Source organism: Pleurodeles waltl, chromosome 6, assembly GCF_031143425.1.
Source record: "Pleurodeles waltl isolate 20211129_DDA chromosome 6, aPleWal1.hap1.20221129, whole genome shotgun sequence".
NCBI classification, from domain to species: Eukaryota; Metazoa; Chordata; class Amphibia; order Caudata; family Salamandridae; genus Pleurodeles; species Pleurodeles waltl.
Window position 1 is genome coordinate 696,530,860 of NC_090445.1, and position 18,903 is coordinate 696,549,762.

At 55.6% G+C, this 18,903-nt stretch overlaps 1 protein-coding gene across 1 annotated transcript in view; it reads right to left on the reverse strand.

The window, feature by feature from the left end:
* LOC138301684 (deleted in malignant brain tumors 1 protein-like) overlaps positions 1 to 18,903 on the reverse strand; it is a 630,543-nt gene that overhangs the window by 146,827 nt on the left and 464,813 nt on the right. Inside the window, exon 10 of the mRNA XM_069242199.1 lies at positions 14,282 to 14,289. Coding sequence (XP_069098300.1) covers positions 14,282 to 14,289 — 8 coding nt within the window. The remainder of the gene's footprint in view (positions 1 to 14,281; positions 14,290 to 18,903) is intronic.

Here is an 18,903-nt window from a genome sequence, read left to right on the forward strand (position 1 = left end):
TGTGCCATCTACAATGGTCTTAAAAGACAGTTAAATACACCAATTGGGTAAAAGCATTTTTACCAATTCCATTTTAGGGCTAGCGCACACACACTTTAGTACTGATTAGAGGGTCACATGGAAGAGAGTTCTAATACCAGCAAAAATTGGGTCCTGAAAAGAAGAAAAATCAGGGGTAACCATATACAAAAGTTGAATTTGCTACATGGTCCATCATACAATTCAGCAATCCTAGAAATGAAAATCTCACAGTGGTGAGGTCCTTCACTCTATAGTGGCAGAACTCAAAAGCATTTCCACATCCATTGGACAAGCAATCAGACTGGATGAGGAAAAGCTGTCCTCCTACAAATCACACTTTGGGATACTTCCCATTTCACTCTCATTTTCTCATATGATGTTGAAATCTCTTCATGATCTGTCACATAGCTCTTAAAAGTGGGAGGAACACCACTAGAATATAGAGAGACCACCACCATATAAGTACAGAATACAGAACCTTTATTTCATCCTAGGGCCAAATACACAGAGCAGACTACAGTGAACTGTCCACACAGTGATCATGCTTTGGGGACCTTGCCATACAGCTCCCTGAAGCTTTACTAGTCAAGTGACCCTGAGAGGAGTCAGTGAGCTGGGCTCAGGTCCCTGAAAAGTAAGAATCATAATACCTGAGCATCAGTTGGAAAATAGGCAGGCACCTTGGGGGGGCACCTCAGCCGGAAGCGGAAACAAGACCACTGGTTCTGGAGGGGGCAACATGCCCTGTGCTTGGTTCTGGGGAGTGATAGGCCACAGTCTCTCAAGGAGGTGACTTGCCCACTGGTTCTGGAGGAGGCAACATGGCCCGTGCTTGGTCCTGGGGAGTGATAGGCCACAGTCTCGCAGGTGGGTGTCTTGCCCACTGGTTCTGCAGGGGGCAACATGCCCTGTGCTTGGTCCTGGTGAGTGATGGGCTACAGTCTTTCAAGTGGGTGACTTGCCCACTGGTTCTGGAGGGGGCAACATGCCCATTGCTCTTGGTCCTGGTGAGTGATAGGCCACAGTCTCGCAGGTGGGTGTCTTGCCCACTGGTTCTGGAGGGGGCAACATGACCTGTGCTTGGTCCTGGTGAGTGATAGGCTACAGTGTTTCACGTGGGTGACTTGCCCACTGGTTCTGGAGGGGGTAACATGCCCTGTGCTTGGTCCTGGGGAGTGATAGGCCACAGTCTCTCAGGTGGGTGTCTTGCCCACTGGTTCTAGAGGGGACAGACCACACAGCAGCCCATGGTGGCTGATCACACAGCGTCCGCTGGCAGTGACGGCTGCACTGTAGAGGTGCTGGTGGTGGTGGTGGGTGGCTCCTGCACAGCCCCTGCACCCTCGGATGGCTGCACTGTGGTGGAGCTGGTGGTGGTGGTGGGAGGCTCCTGCACAGCCCCTGCACCCTCGGATGGCTGCACTGTGGTGGCGCTGGTGGTGGAGATGGGAGGCTCCTGCACAGCCCCGACACCCACGGATGGCTGCATTGTGGTGGCACTGGTGGTTGTTGTGGGAGGCTCCTGCACAGCCCTTGTACCCTCTGATGTCTGCACAACCAAGGTTGGTGGTAGGGGCTCCATGACAGCTGCTGGTGCAGGCTCCTTGCCCTTCTTGCCTGCTGGTGCAGGCTCCTTACCCTTTCGTGTGGCAGGTGCAGGCTCCTTCCCCTTCTTGCCTGCTGGTGCAGGCACCTTGCCCTTCTTGGCTGCTGGTGCAGGCTCCATCCCCTTTTGGATGGCAGGTGCTGGCTCCTTCCCCTTCTTACCTGTTGTTGCAGGCTCCTTGCCCTTCTTGCCTGCTGGTGCAGACTCCTTCCCCTTTCAGATAGCAGGTGCAGGCTCCTTCCCCTTCAGTATATGTGGCCTGGAATCCTTTCCACCACGAGTAGATGCAGATGGAACTGGGCCTGGGGACTGTTTGGCTGAGGTGCTTGGCTGGGTTCTTCCTACCCTGGCCATACATGCAGGATGGGGGGTAGGGGTAGGGAAGAGGTCAATGGTGGAAAGGAAAAGCTTTTTAAGGACATTGGGGTGGGAAGAGAGAGAAGTAATGGGAGTGGAGGATGAGGGAGTGGTTGTTGGAGGTGTCTGTCTGCTGGATTTGGGTGCAGGTGCATGGGCTGTATGCTCTTGTAAGGTGCATGGCTGTTGGGTGTCTGTGTGCTTGAGTTTGTGCACTTTAGGAGGGGGACAGACACAGTGGGAGAGGACTCAGGGGACGTATGAATGGCTGTTGTGGAGGTGTCTGCCAGTGAGGTGTGTGTTCTGCTTGCTGTGGTGATGATGCCGTTAGTGGATGATGATGTAGTGCATGCAGGTGTGAGTGTGGACGTAACTGGGTAGGAGATGGAGGAGGAGGAAGAGGGGGAGACAGTGGAAATAGTGGATGTTGTTGTGTCTGCAAGTGGATGGTGTTTGTGTGAGTGCCTGTGGGATGAAGTGAGGTGCTTGTGTTTGCCTGTGACACTCTTGGGTGTTGTCTTGTACGCATGCTTATCTGGCTATGTGCTTGGGATGGGTTGGGGTTGAGGAGAAAAGGACTGGGAAGTGGTAGTTGGAGGGGGGATGGTAGAAACAGGGACAATGGCTGCCATCAGAGAGGAGGGCAGAGCCTGGATCGATCTCTGTTGGGCCGCAAATCCTGTGTGAATGCCCTCCAGGAATGCATTAGATTGTTGCATCTGGGCTGCCAGCCCCTGGATGGCATTCACAATGGTTGACTGCCCTACCAAGATGGATCTTAGGAGGTCAATAGCCTCCTCACCCAGTGCAGCAGGGCTCACTGGGGCAGCGCCTGAGGTGCCTGGGGCAAAGGAGATGCCCACCCACCTGGGTAAGCGGGCACAGGCAACTCGGTGAGGGGATGCTGGGAGGGCAGTGCTGGTACAGGGGTGGTGGCTGCACCTGCAGCTGGGGTGGTCACAGAAGTGTCCGCAACACCAGGGAGCTTCCATCGGAGGAGGTATCTGAGTCTGAAATGTCCCCTCTAGTTTCCGCCATGGTGCTCCCCTCGCCCTCCGTCCCACTAGTGCCCTCAGCGTCAGTGGACTCTGCCTCCTGGGTCCTGTGGGATGCAGCTCCCTCCGTCGCCGGTGTCTCTGCTCCTCTGCCAGATTATGCTAATGCACATAAGAAAAGGATGAGAAAACAAGAAAGAGGGGGAGAGAGACAAAGGATACACTGGGTCAATGGCTGCACCAACACCACCATTGGCGTACACAGCACCCTCATACACAGGGAACAGGCCTACACACTATGCATTGCACCACCACTGATATTGCTAGCCACCAAGACATGAGGAGGGGCACACACCGCAAACTGCAGCCCACCTGGGACCCACTCAGCCCTGACCAGTAGTGAATGCTTACAAGCTATGTAGGAAGGATTATTCATTCAGAACCCTAGCCACAAGAGGACCTACGCTGCTGTCAGGCCTGGCCTGACCCACTAACACACATCCACCACCCGGATACCACCACACCAGCCATAAGTTGTAATGTTAGCCACTGTACTCACCCCCTTTTGGCTGCTGTGATGCCCTCAAGTGCCCATCTAGCTCTGGATAGGCCACCGCCAGTATGCGGGCCATCAGGGGGGTCAGCGTCCGACGGGCACCCCTTCCTCATTGGGAGGCCATCTCCAGCTCGGCATCCGCTGTCTTCCGTGCCCAGCATCTCAGGTTCTCCCACTGTTTGCGACAGTGGGTGCTCCGCCTGCCATAGACCCCCAGGGTCCACACGTCCTTGGCGATGGCATACCATATCCCCTTTTTTGATGAGTGCTGACCTGCAGAGGCAAGACAGACAGGAAGACACCATTAGACAAACAGTCCACCATACCCGTTTATAGCACTATTGGTACACACATAGCCCAGCACCCAATGTGTACCCAGCCAGGAGGACATCCCTCCCGTCTTACATGGAGCCATCCCACACATCTCCATGCATCCTTCCCACATGCATTGTGCCCAAGGTGTACTTACCTGTTGGTCTGGAGGCCCATACAGCAGTCTATACTGGGGTAGGACCCCATCCACCAGTCTCTCCAACTCCTCCGAAGTGAAGGGTGGGGCCCTTTCCCCGGTCACACCGGCCATGGTAGGTTCCAGGCACAGGTCACAGCAGCACATGCAGTGTAGGTCCTCTCCAATGGAAGGTCAGGTAGCAAGTGAGGAATCAGACAGAAAATGGCGATCACATCCGCGGCTGTGCATACCGTCACCACCGGTGTAGATCACCATTGGCCACTGTAACCCATACGGGCCAATATTATCCAAAGAGGAATCACGACCGCCTCCCAGCCACGGCACACAACGTCAGTGGAATTACCTCACTTCCACCTGTCCCTCCACACAGGACAGGCGGACGCCATTTCATGGGGGGGGCAGCCCTATGGAATCATGCTGCATCACTGGAGAAATAGGCACATACTGGACAAATCACAATGACCCATTACATGTTTACAGAATGCTAACTACTGTTGTGGCTCCAATGTTCAGTTTGCCTCCTCACTCTTGTGTCCCTTAGATACCTATCGCTGCAGATGAATAGAAGATGGAGACATACCCCCGTGTACAGACCCCTGATGGACTTGGCTACACTCGAGGACAGGCACATTATACTCACCTATACACTGGACACGGCCACACTCACAGAGCTGTATGCCCAGTTGGAACCTGACCTGATCTCCGCTATCCGTTACCCCACTGGGATCCCCCCTCTTGTGCAAGTGCTATCTGTATTCCATTTCCTGGCTATTGGTTCTTTCCAAGTGACAGTGGGCTTGGCAGCAGCAATGTCACAGCTAATGTTCTTGTGCTGACAATAGTGTTGTCTGCCTTGATAAAACACATGTGCAGCTACATTGTTTTCCTCCATGTTGAGGATCTGGCCACTTTGAAGGAGGACTTTTATGTAGTGGGACATATCCCCAACATAATTGGGGTGATTGATAGTACACAGATTGCATTTGTCCCCCCACCTAGCCAGAATGAACAGGTGTTCAGGAATCGTAAGACTTTCAACTCCATGAAAGTTCAGATGGTGTGCTTGGCGGACCAGTACATCTCCCACGTCAATGCTAAGTATCCTGGGTCAGTGCATGATGCCTTTGTCCTGAGGAATAGCAGCATGGGGAATAGCAACAAGGGCAGAAGAACGTTTTAATGAGGCACATGGGCGAACCAGAAGGATTATTTAGAGATCCCTGTGCTACTCACGCAAGAAGATCTGCCAGATAGTAGTGGCATGCTGCATGTTGCACAAACTGGCCCTCAGGCACCTTGTACCTTTTCTGCAGGTGGAGAAGACTGGAGATGCCCCTGTGGCAGCAGTAGACCCTGTGGACAATGAGGATGAGGAGGCAGAGGATAAGGATGAGGACAACAGAACATCTGTGATCCGTCAATACTTCCAATGACACACAGGTAAGACAGTGTGACTTTACATTTCAATGACTGGTTGTAATCTGTGTGGCAATGGAATGCTGATATGTCCCACTTCTATTCCCACTTACTGTTCCCTCTGGCAATTCATTTTGCAGATTTTGGTGATTTGACAAATACTCCTGGTGTGATCACTACAGCCAGCTACAGGTCATTAATCTATGCTCATTCTATGTACAGTTAATTTGCAATGTGTGTACCTGTTTAAAAAAAATACATTTTTGAAATACAGGACATACTCCAAATAGGTTTTTGTCAAAGGGTGTTTATTGAAGTGCTGACATATAGGTGGAAAGTGCAATGGGATGGGGTGATGATGGAGGAAAGTCCAGGGTATTGTTCCAGTCTGTTTGTAGCACAGGTGCATTGTACAGGGGGGCATAGGAAGGGGAGCAATGGCAGTTCAAGGTGGACAGGGTGACTGAGTGGGACACAAGGGGGACAATCAGGAGAGTCTCATTTCCTGGCGGGAGTCTTGGCATGTGTATCTGGCTTCTGTCTGGATCTCAGGGAACGTTTGCGGGGTGGTTCACCTTCTGCAGGGGGAGGGGTGCTGGTGGCCTGTGAGTCCTGTAGCGGGGCCTCCTGGCCATTAGCGGAGGTGGAAGGCTGTTCAGATGTCTGGCTAGTGGCAGGGGCCCGCTGGTGTGAGACTGCCTCCATCATAATGTTGGCCATGTCTTCCAGTACCCCTGCTATGAAGAGCAGGGTGTTGTTGATGGCATGCAAGTCCTCCCTGATCCCCTGGTACTGTCCCTCCTGCAGTCGCCTGTTCTCCTGCACGTTGTCCAGGATCTGGCCCATCATGTCCTGGGAATGTTGGTAGGCTCCCAGGATCTCGGAGAGTGCCTCCTGGAGAGTCGGTTCCCTGAGCCTGTCCTCCCCCAGGCACACAACACTCCTCCCAGTTTCCCTGTTGGCCTGTGCCTCTGTCCCCTGAACTGTGTGCCCACTGCTACTGACCCCAGGTCCCTGATTGTCCTGTGTGCGAGGTGTGGCCTGGGGTCCCTTTAGAGGTGGACACACTGCTGATTGACGTGTCCTGGGGACAGAGGTGTGGCTACGCTGGGTGGGTGCTGTGGTGTTGGATCCTGATGCTGGAGGCTCTGTGGTGGTGTGTGACTGGGCTTGGGTAACCGGCTATCCAGTGATCCCTGATGGGCCAGGTAGATCGTCCAGATCCTGAATTCCAGAGTTACTGTCATCACTGTGGACATCTTCTGTTGGGGGCCTGGATAGTGCTGGCACCTCCTCTCCGGTGACATTGGCTGGGGTACCTGTGGGGATGTAAATTATGTGTTATGGTTTTCATGTCTGTCATATTGTACATCCGTGGCTTCCCCTATATGGTTGGATTTGCCCTGCCAGTTTTCACTTTTGTTAGTGTATTGTGGGCATGTTAGTTTCCCTATGCTGTGCATGCTTTAATGATGAGTGTCCATGCAGGGCTGTGAGGGGTGTCCATGCATTGGTACAGCATGCAGGGCTTGGCATTGGGATAAGTGAGATGTGATGGTGGAGTGTGTGGGATAGGGTGGAGTGATGGGAGTGAGGGTGAGGGTATGTGATGGCATGCAGGTAGCGGGGTGATAATAGTAGAGAGTTGACTTACCAGAGTCCAGTTCTCCTCCGACTCCGGCCAGGCCCTCAGGATGCAGTATTGCCAAGACTTGCTCCTCTCATGCTGTGAGTTGTGGGAGAGGAGGTGGGGGGTCCATAACCAGTCCTCTGGATAGCGAGCTGGTATCTTGCTGCTATGGAACGTACCTTCCCCCGTAGGTCGTTCCACCTCTTCCTGATGTCATCCCTAGTTCTGGGGTGCTGTCCTACGGCGTTGACTCTGTCCACGATTCTCCACCATAGCTCCATCTTCCTGGCTATTGATATCTGCTTCACCTGTGCTCCAAATAGCTGTGGTTCTACCCTGACAATTTCCTCCACCATGACCCTTAGCTCCTCCTCTGTGAAATAGGGGTGTCTTTGTGGTGCCATGGGTGTTATGTGAGGTGTGTTGGTGAGGGTGTGTTGGGTAATGTGTTGGAGTGTGTGATGTGGAGCGCATGAGTGGTGTACAGGTGTGAGTAGTGTGTGGCTCTAGTTGTGTCAGTGGTCTTAGGGGGTGATTCTAACCCTGGCGGTCGGTGTTAAAGCGGCGGCCAACCCGCCAACAGGCTGGCGGTAAAAAATATGGGATTCTGACCCTGGCGGGAACCGCCAACACAGACAGCCACCTTAACACTCCGACCGCCACGGCGGTACAAATAAACAGCGCGACGGTCACCGCCAACAGACAGGCGGCAGACAATGTACCGCCCACACTATTCCAACTCACCAATCCGCCACCTTTTCCGGGGCGGGAGCACCGCCGATAAGAACACAGCGGAAACAGACTACGGACGGGAAAACGCTCACCACTACGCACTCCAGGAGGAAGGAGGACAGCATGGAACCCGAATTAAACATCCTACCTGCTCTCGTCTACCTTCTCATCTACCACGAGTACGAAGTCCGGAGCAGACGACAACGGTGAGTACTGCACCTATGACACACGGGAGGGGGAGGACGAAAGGTTACGGCCACACACATATGCGACCCCCCCCCCACCCCAACTACGTACTCACCAATGCAGCGCACCAAGTCACAGTGACACCACCCAAACACCCCTGAAAAATGCTAGGACATAATCATATTTGGAATAAATATTTATGTACCAAAAAGCTCCAGAAAATTAGCGTACAACCATGAAAGATATCCACAACAAAACTAATTACACACACATCAGTGTATAACTGAAGTACCAAGTCCTGCACAACCTACGATTTCAGCATGTCCGTGGGCCAAAGTCTTGCGAAACAAGGGCAAAGCCCACACAGGAGACCTGAGTCCTTTGGAGAGAACACTGCAGGGGCATCAGATGTAAAAACTACAGGCACCTCAGGGGGAAGGGAAGGGGGGGGCACCACAGCCACATGAGTCCACGACGCCAGATCCTGGGGAGTGCAAAGCCACAGTCTCTCAAGTCTCTGCAGTGGGTGGATCGCCCACTGGACCATCCTGGGGAGTGCAAAGCCACAGTCTCTCAATGTCTCTACAGTGGGTGGGCTGCCCACTGGGCCATCCTGGGGAGTGCAAAGCCACAGTCTCCCAATGTCTCTACAGTGGGTGGGCTGCCCACTGGGCCATCCTGGGGAGTGCAAAGCCACAGTCTCTCAATGTCTCTACAGTGGGTGGGCTGCCCACTGGGCCATCCTGGGGAGTGCAAAGCCACAGTCTCCCAATGTCTCTACAGTGGGTGGGCTGCCCACTGGGCCATCCTGGGGAGTGCAAAGCCACAGTCTCTCAAGTCTCTGCAGTGGGTGGATCGCCCACTGGACCATCCTGGGGAGTGCAAAGCCACAGTCTCTCAATGTCTCTACAGTGGGTGGGCTGCCCACTGGGCCATCCTGGGGAGTGCAAAGCCACAGTCTCCCAATGTCTCTACAGTGGGTGGGCTGCCCACTGGGCCATCCTGGGGAGTGCAAAGTCACAGTCTCTCAATGTCTCTACAGTGGGTGGGCTGCCCACTGGGCCATCCTGGGGAGTGCAAAGCCACAGTCTCCCAATGTCTCTACAGTGGGTGGGCTGCCCACTGGGGCCATCCTGGGGAGTGCAAAGCCACAGTCTCTCAATGTCTCTACAGTGGGTGGGCTGCCCACTGGGCCATCCTGGGGAGTGCAAAGCCACAGTCCATCAGGTGGATGACAGTCTCCACTGGTCAAGGAGGAGGCATGGTGGCACAGTGAACCATAAACGGTGCTTGCGACGGCGGTGCCCAGCGGAGCGGTGCTTGAGAGGAAGGGCCCAGCGGAGCGGTGCTTGAGAAGAAGGGCCCAGCGGAGCGGTGCTTGACAGGAAGGGCCCAGCGGAGCGGTGCTTGATAAGAAGGGCCCAGCGGAGCGGTGCTTGAGAGGAAGGGCCCAGCGGAGCGGTGCTTGAGAGGAAGGGCCCAGCGGAGCGGTGCCTGAGAAGAAGGGCCCAGCGGAGCGGTGCTTGAGAAGAAGGGCCCAGCGGAGCGGTGCTTGAGAGGAAGGGCCCAGCGGAGCGGTGCTTGAGACGGCGGGGCCCAGCGGAGCGGTGCTTGAGACGGCGGGGCCCAGCGGAGCGGTGCTTGAGAGGAAGGGCCCAGCGGAGCGGTGCCTGAGAAGAAGGGCCCAGCGGAGCGGTGCTTGAGAGGAAGGGCCCAGCGGAGCGGTGCTTGAGAAGAAGGGCCCAGCGGAGCGGTGCTTGAGAGGAAGGGCCCAGCGGAGCGGTGCTTGAGACGGCGGGGCCCAGCGGAGCGGTGCTTGAGACGGCGGGGCCCAGCGGAGCGGTGCTTGAGACGGCGGGGCCCAGCGGAGCGGTGCTTGAGAGGAAGGGCCCAGCGGAGCGGTGCCTGAGAAGAAGGGCCCAGCGGAGCGGTGCTTGAGAGGAAGGGCCCAGCGGAGCGGTGCTTGAGAAGAAGGGCCCAGCGGAGCGGTGCTTGAGAGGAAGGGCCCAGCGGAGCGGTGCTTGAGAGGAAGGGCCCAGCGGAGCGGTGCTTGAGACGGCGGGGCCCAGCGGAGCGGTGCTTGAGAGGAAGGGCCCAGCGGAGCGGTGCCTGAGAAGAAGGGCCCAGCGGAGCGGTGCTTGAGAGGAAGGGCCCAGCGGAGCGGTGCTTGAGAAGAAGGGCCCAGCGGAGCGGTGCTTGAGACGGCGGGGCCCAGCGGAGCGGTGCTTGAGAGGAAGGGCCCAGCGGAGCGGTGCTTGAGACGGCGGGGCCCTGTTCAGCGGTGCTCTTCTGCACCGCGGGCCCTGTTCAGCGGTGCTCTTCTGCACCGCGGGCCCTGTTCAGCGGTGCTCTTCTGCACCGCGGGCCCTGTTCAGCGGTGCTCTTCTGCACCGCGGGCCCTGTTCAGCGGTGCTCTTCTCCACCGCGGGCCCTGTTCAGCGGTGCCTATCTCCACGGCGGGGCCCTGTTCAGCGGTGCCTATCTCCACGGCGGGCCCTGTTCAGCGGTGCTCTTCTGCACCGCGGGCCCTGTTCAGCGGTGCTCTTCTCCACCGCGGGCCCTGTTCAGCGGTGCTCTTCTCCACCGCGGGCCCTGTTCAGCGGTGCCTATCTCCACGGCGGGCCCTGTTCAGCGGTGCTCTTCTGCACCGCGGGCCCTGTTCAGCGGTGCTCTTCTCCACTGCGGGCCCTGTTCAGCGGTGCCTATCTCCACGGCGGGGCCCTGTTCAGCGGTGCCTATCTCCACGGTGGGCCCTGTTCAGCGGTGCTCTTCTGCACCGCGGGCCCTGTTCAGCGGTGCTCTTCTCCACCGCGGGCCCTGTTCAGCGGTGCTCATCCAGCAGGTCAAGGGAGCCAGACCTGGCCTCGACTCCCTGCTCAGTCGCCCTCGGACCGTGACGTTTCTGGACCCTTCGGGGACGGACTCCTGGCCTCCTTAGTGTCCTCCTTCCCAGCTGGGATGTGGCATGTGGGGTCCACCTTCTCCGCGCTCCTGCTGCCCTTCCGCTCCTTTGATGGGGCTCTCGGGCCCTTGCCTCCCCCAGATGGTGTGGGTGGTGAAGTGGCCGCACATTGCTCCTTGGGGGCAGCCCTGTCGGTCCTCGCACGGCGGTCCTTGGTTTGGCGGGTCCTCTTGCCGGGGGGGGGCTGGACGTGTCCTTGCTGCAGCTCGATGTGTCACTGCTGGCAAAGGGTGGGCTCCAGAACCCAGGCACAACAGTGACACCCGAAGCTGGGCTGGTGGTGGCTGCGGTGCTCTTGGAACTCCTTGAAGATGGATGGGGGAGGTCATCGGGGGGAAAGAGGTTAAGGTTAGCCAGGAAAAGTTTTTTAGGGCCAAGGTAAAGGGTAGGAGGAGTGGAGATGGAAGTGGAGGTAGAGGAGGTGGTTGTAGGAGAGTCAGGTGTGCTGTCATTGGGTGAAGGTGCTGGTGCTGTAGGCTGTCGTGAGGTGGATGGCTGTTGGGTGGGTGGCTGCCTGCGTTTGTGTGTCTTGGAAGAGGGGGTGACAGACACAGTGGGAGAGGACACAGGGGACGTATACATGGCAGTGGGGGTGGTGACTGCACGAGTGTGGACTGTACTGGAGGGTGAGGTGGTGATGGAAGCACTGGCTGATGTTGGGGTGCATGCAGGTGTGAGTGTAGACGTCACAGGGAGGGAGGAGGGAGACGAGGAGGAGGGGGACACAGGGGTGGCAGTGGCTGTTGGCATGTCTGCATCTGGGTGTTGCTCGGGTGAGTGTTTGCGGGATCTGTGGTGCTTGTGTTTGGATGAGCTGCTCTTGGGTGTTGAGGTGTGTGCAGGCTGGTCTGATGGTGTGGATGGGATAGGCTGAGGAACAGGAGACAGAGACAGGCTGGAGGCAGTCAGAAGAGGGAGGCTGGAAACAGGGACAATGGCTGCCGTCAGTGCTGAGGCCAGAGCAGTGAACGCTCGTTGATGGGCAGCCTGACCCGAATGAATGCCCTCCAGGTACGCATTGCTCTGTTGCACCTCCCTTTGCACACCCTGGATGGCATTCAAAAGGGTCGTCTGCCCAACAATGAGCGTCCTTACCAGGTCAATGAGCTCCGCACTGAGGGCAGCAGGGGCAACAGGGGCAGGGGCTGAGGTGCCTGGGGCGAAGGAGACGCGCGCCTTCCTGGGCGAACTGGAACGGAGCGAAGGCTGAGGGGCTGCTGGGAGGGCGGGGCTGGTGCGCTGGGTGGCGGCTGTACCTGTAGAGGCGGGGGGCACGGATGTTGCCGCCACCCCTAGGGAGCTCCCATCCGAGGACGTGTCGCTTTCGCTGCTCTCACCAGCGGTCCCCGTCGTGGTGCTCCCCTCGCCCTCCGGATCACTGGTGCCCTCGGTGTCTGTTCCTGGGCCCACCGGGGCCTTGTGTCCTGCAGCTCCCTCGTGCTCCGATGCCATATCTCCTCCGCCTGATGATGCTAATGCACACATGCACAAGAAGATGAAGAGAAAGGGTGGGGGGAGAAAAAAGAAGACCAGGTTGAGTGCATGCAATGTCAACACCGTTGGCGGAGAGGACAGACACAGGTGCCTAATGCACTAAGCCGCGCATTCGGGGTACACTACTCAGTACTACTGACTAGGACAACAGGCCAAGAGACGTCAAACGCGCACATGGGAGATGCTGGAACTTCAATGGCTGTACTTGTCACCCTACAGAGGTGGGGGCCGGGGGCACAGGGCCATGCCTAAGGGAGAGGACTACACTACAGAAAGCGCCCTGGCCTAATGTCACCCACAGCCCTCCTCCCCCACCCAGACGCCTCCACTGTGCAGAAAGATAGGAGAATGTGCTGATACTCACCCCCTTGTGTCTGCTGTGATGTCTTAAAGCGCCCATCCAATTCAGGGTAGGCCACCGCCAGGATCCGGGACATCAGGGGGGTCATGGTGCGACTGGCACCCCTCATAGGTTGGGAGGCCATCCCCAGCAGTGTTTCTGCGGTCTTCCTTGTCCCGCGGCGGATGTCCTCCCACCTCTTGCGGCAGTGGGTGCCCCGTCTGTTGTGGACCCCCAAGGTCCGGACTTCCTTGGCGATGGCACGCCAAATGTCGATCTTCTGATGGGCGCTGACCTATTAGACATGTACAGGGTGGAAAGGAGGAACTCATCAATGACCTGCATGTTAGATGTAATTGGCCCCCCCCCACCCACTTTGCCATATGGCACATGCTCTCATCTGTCGGGCGTTGCACTCCTCATTCGCCCCCCACCCCACCAACTTACATCCACCCCAATCCACACAGGCATAGCCCATTCCATTAGCACCCGGTGTACTCACTTGTTGGTCTGGAGGACCGTAGAGTAGCGCATACTGGGGGAGGACCCCATCCACGAGCTTGTCCAACTCTTCAGACGTGAAGGCAGGGGCCCTTTCCCCAGGCGCAGCAGCCATTGTATCTTCCAGACCGAGGTCACAGCAGCACTTGCAGTATAGGTCCTCTCCTGTGGATGATCAGGTCTCGAGTGATTAAGCAGATAGAAAATGGCGGTCACGTTCACGGCGGTGCGTCCCGCGGCGGTGCGTACCGCGACCGCCGGCGCACTTCGTTATTGGCTGCTGAAACCCATAGGCTTCAATGTTAACCAATGCGGCTTTGCGCCGCGGTCTGCGACCGCCTACCGCCATGGTGTGCCCCGCCAGCGCATTGACCTCACATCCCATTGTCCCACTTCACAGGTCAGGCAGCCGCCATTTCAAGGGCCCACATGGCTTAATTTTGACTGCGACACACAGGCCTAGGCCTTGCATTGCCACACATACACGCCTTTCAACCCATTGCCATTCTTTAACTGTGCAAGCTGTCTGTACGTACCTGTGGTTTGCCTGACTCTGTGCTCCATGTTGTCCTTCCTAGGCACCGTCCGCTGGGACTTGCGATGAGAAGGAGGAATCCTCGCGTGTACCGACCGCTGGTGGACCTGTCGACAATGGAAGAACGCCATATAATACTTCGATACAGACTTGACCGTGCCACTATCCATGAACTGTGTGCCCAGCTGGAGCCAGCCCTGATGTCCCCCATCCGCCAACCCACAGGGATTCCCCCTCTGGTGCAGGTTTTGTCAGTCCTCCATTTTTTGGCCAGTGGGTCATTCCAGACCACAGTGGCCATGTCATCTGGAATGTCTCAGCCTATGTTTTCTAAGATTTTGAGCAGAGTGTTGTCTGCCCTGATGAAACTCATGCGGAGCTACATCATTTTCCCCGAGGAGGGTGACTTGCCTACAGTGAAGGGTGATTTCTATGCCCTTGGACACATCCCCAACATCATTGGTGCCATTGATGGGACCCATGTGGCTTTGGTACCCCCAAAAGACGATGAGCAGGTGTTCCGAAACAGAAAAGATTATCATTCGATGAATGTCCAGGTGGTCTGTTTGGCTGACCAGTACATCTCCCATGTAAATGCCAAGTTCCCTGGGTCAGTGCATGACGCGTATGTGATGCGAAATAGCAGCATCCCCTATGTGATGGAGCAGCTACAGAGACAACGTGTGTGGCTAATAGGTGACTCTGGTTACCCCAACCTGCCGTGGCTACTGACCCCAGTAAGGAATCCCCGGACAAGGGCATAGGAACGCTACAATGAGGCCCATGGGCGTACTAGGAGGGTGATTGAGCGAACCTTTGGACTCCTGAAGGCCAGGTTTAGGTGCCTGCATATGACTGGTGGATCCCTAATGTACTCACCAAAGAAGGTGTGCCATATCATCGTGGCCTGCTGTATGCTTCACAACCTGGCTTTGCGACGCCAGGTGCCTTTCCTGCAGGAGGATGGTCCAGATGGTGGTGTTGTGGAAGCCGTGGAGCCTGTGGAGAGTGAAGAGGAGGAAGACTCAGAGGACGACACAGACAATAGGGATAGAGTGATACAACAGTATTTCCAGTGACACCCAGGTAAGATTCACCCACGCCATTTCCCAATTGCTTCTAGCCTCCTGCATCTGTACTTTCTGTAGTTCCCCACAGATGTTTTTCAGTAATTTTTGCCTTTCCCTTCCCTTCTCAGTGCTGTCTGACTCAGTACCTGACTTCTGCTTGGTTCGCCCATGAAATACAGCGTATTGACATTGGTATGTTGTCATGACTAATTGACAGAACAGAAATTGAACAGTGATATGTAATACATTTGTTAATAAGACAGCATGACTCAAAACAGAATATTGTGCAAAATGTGATTTATTTACAGTGCTAGATATCGGTACATGTGATTCTAAGGGTGATGGGTGGGGGTGGAGGAATATCCATGGCAGAGTCCAGTTCTCAGTCTCACAGGTGCATTGTTCTTTTGCCTGGGGAAGGATGGAGCATAGGCAGTTCATGGTTGGACAGGGTGGCAATGTGGGACAGTGGGAAGAGTTCAGGGGGTATGTCCTGCTGGCGGGGGTCTTGACATCCTACTCTGTCTTTTTCTTTGGTCTCAGGCTCCTCTTACGGGGTGGTTGTTCTTCAGCAGGAGGTGGGGTTCTGGGGGGCTGTCGAGGTGTTGGGACCTCCTGTCCACTAGCGCCGGCGGAGGTGGTAGGCTGTTCCTGGTCCGGCCTAGTGACAGGGGCCCTGTGTGGTGCACCATGGTCCCGCAACGCGTCCTCTATCCTGTGGAGGGCCAGGACGATGGTCCCCATTGCGGTCCCGATGATTCTCAGCTCCTCCCTGAACCCCATGTAGCGTTCTTCCTGCTGTGCCTGGACCTCAGTGAACCTGGCCAGTACCGTCGCCATCGTTTCTTGGGAGTGGTGGTAGGCTGCCATGATGGTGGTGAGGGCCTCTTGGAGAGTGGGTTCCCTGGGCCTCTCCTCCCCCCCCTGTCGCACAGCAGCCCTCCGAGCTGCCCGGTTTCCCCCGGCCTCTGTCCCCTGGCCGGTGTGCCCGCTCCCACTGCCCCCAGGTCCCTGTTGTTGTTGGGGTGTTGGGTTAGCCTGGGTGCCCTGTAGTGGCGGACACACCGCTGATTGAGCTGTCCTAGAGACAGAGGCATGGGCCCGCTGGGTGGGAGCTGTGCTGGTGTCGGCAGAGGGGGTCGGGTCTGGTGTGGCCTGTAGCTGCCTGAGGGGAACCGACTGCCCAGAGGTCCCCGATGGTCCGGGCTGGTCATCAGGTTCACTGTCGACAGAGCTGCTATCCTCAGTGTGGGCCTGTTCCGGTGGTGGGATGGACAGTTCTGGACCCTCCTGGCTGGTGTGTTGTCGTTCGGGTCCTGCATGGGGTAAGAGAGTTTGGTTATTGTTTCTGTGTGTGCAATAGCGTGCCCTTGTTCCCCAGTGCAGGCATTCCCTTGAGGGAGGTGTTGTGAGGGTATTTAGTGGGGGGGAGGGGTTGGTGCAGTGGTCATGCATAGGTGATGGGTGCCCATGATTTGTGTTATCATGCAGGAGTTGGTGTTGGGATGGGTGGGTTGTGCTGGTGAGACATTGTCAGGGAGGATATGTGCTGGGGGGTTGGGGGTGAGGGTGGGGGTGTGGGTTGGCATGCTGGTGGGGTGGGGGGGATATAGTAGTTGAGATGGGACTTACCAGAGTCCATTCCTCCGGCTACTCCAGCGAGGCCCTGAGGATGCAGGATGTTCAAGACCTCTTGCTCCCACGATGTAAATTCGGGAGGGGTGGGTGGGGGTCCGCCGCCAGTCTTCTGGACCGCGATGTTGTGCCTGGAGACCATCGATCGGACCTTCCCCCGTAGGTCGTTCCATCTTTTGCGGATGTCCTCCCTATTCCTGGGATGCTGTCCCACCGCGTTGACCCTGTCCACGATCCGCTGCCATAGCTCCGCCTTCCTGGCTATACTGGTGTGCTGCACCTGCGAGCCGAAGAGCTGGGGTTCCACTCTTAGGATTTCCTCCACCATGACCCGGAGTTCTTGGTCCGAAAAGCGTGGGTGCCTTTGGGGTGCCATGGGGTGGTGTGGGTGAGGTGTGGGGTGGTGTATGTGATGAGGAGTATGTTGGTGTGTGGTCCTTTGTGCTACTATGTGGTGTGTGTGATGGTGTAGTGTACCTCAGTGTGTCTTGCTAGGGATTGTCTGCTGTGTCTCTCTCTCCTTCTCTCAGTAATTCTGGTCGCAGGAGTTTGTGGGTGATGTGGCTGTGTGTTTTATAGTTGGTTGATTGTGTGGGAGTGGTGTGTGTATGTGTATCAGGTGTGTGTATTTCAAATTGTCCAATGTGGCTGTGTTTTGGTGATGTGTGTGTATTCTGACCGCGGCGGTGTGTAGCGCCAATGGAATACCGCGTTTGAATGACCGCCGTGTGGATTCGTGGGTCGTAATGGCATGGGCGTATTTCTGTTGGCGTGACGGTGGAGGTTTGGTCATCTCCAGTTTATCGCTGCCCGCCGATGTGGCGGGCTGCAGTGGAGGACGGATTTTTGGAGGTTTGGCCGTTGTGGGTCAGAATGACCGTGGCGGTTGACCGCGGCCGCGGCGGTGTTATGGCGGTTTTATGACCGGCGGTAAGGGCATTTTACCGCCGAGGTCAGAATCACCCCCTTAGTGTCTCTCTGTTGGCAATGAATTGTAATCGTAAAGGGTGGTGGGTGATGTGGGTGTGTATTTTACAGTAGTGTGGGTGCGGTGTGTGTATGGGTGTCAGGTGTGTGTTGTTTGAATTGTCCAATGTGGTGTCGTTTTGTATGTGGGTGTCCATTGTGAGCGCGGCATTATGTACTGTCAATAGTTTACTGCCGTTGAATGCCCGCTGTAGTGATTTGTGGGTCATAATGTGATGGGTGTTGTTCTGCTGCCGTAATGGTGTGGGTTCTGATACCTCCAGTTTATCATTGACCTTTGGTCGGGCGGATTTGTGTATGTGCCTGAATTCTGTCGGATTGGTGTGTGTATGTCATAATTTGGTGAACGGATATCTGCCACTGCGGCGGTAAGTTGGCGGCTGTCAGTGTGGCGGTAAGCGGCATTTCCCATCAATGTCATAATGAGGGCCTTTGTTATTAGTACTATCTGGATGCCAGCATCCTGGTTAGTCTCACAGTCCTGAAATTGGTCTGTGAGTTAACTCTGTAGTACTAAAAAAGTGAGAACTATCCCAATTGGACCAAGAATCAGATCAGCTAAAGGTAAACATGTCACGTCATTATAATTTGGGATCCTTCCTCTCCATCTCCCCATAGCCCTATGTGAGATGGTCAGTGAGTCAGCCCTGCAGTCTTAAATAGTGAGGATCATGCCACCTGTTTAACATTACATGAGTTCACAGGTACCCTCAACAATATCATAGCAGATCTTTTACTAATTTGCTGAGTAAAGGAATAAACTGGTTATGCGTCACAGTGTAATACTTTGAGAGCTTTCCATTCAACTCCCTGTAGCACTGACAGTTAAATTACCTTGAAGTAGGATTATGAGCTGGCTCTATTTCCTGAAATAGTGAGGAATGTGACAATGGAATGATCCTGAACCCCACTGTGGCAGAACCCAAAGATACTAACCTAGCATCCAGAACAGCGCAAACATGTCATGTAGTGGGATTACTGTGGGATCCTTCCCATTAAGCTCCCACTAGCTTGCAGTAACATGTCTGTGTACTTGCTCTGCATGAATGCCCCTACCAGTGAAAACTGGGGCTTAGGTCACCTCATTTTAGAAACATCCCAATCTAATTTAGAGAAGAACACTAGTACGCTTTCCCATCTATGTGGCAAAGAAACATTCCTGTTGAGAGGGAGCAGGCTGCGTAGCAGCCACGCTTTCTGATCCTGCTGATCTATCTCCCACAGGTGCTGTGAACCTGAAGTTGATCCATGAGGCGGCCTCATGGCACAAGAAAGGCATGATCACACTGCATGAGCTCACATAGGGCCCTGTCCCTTGGGCATGAACAGAAGATTTTTCCCCGTTCACACTACAACAAAAAAGACTGGAAACAAAGGAGTCTGTCAGACAGCAACCATACTTTGGGAG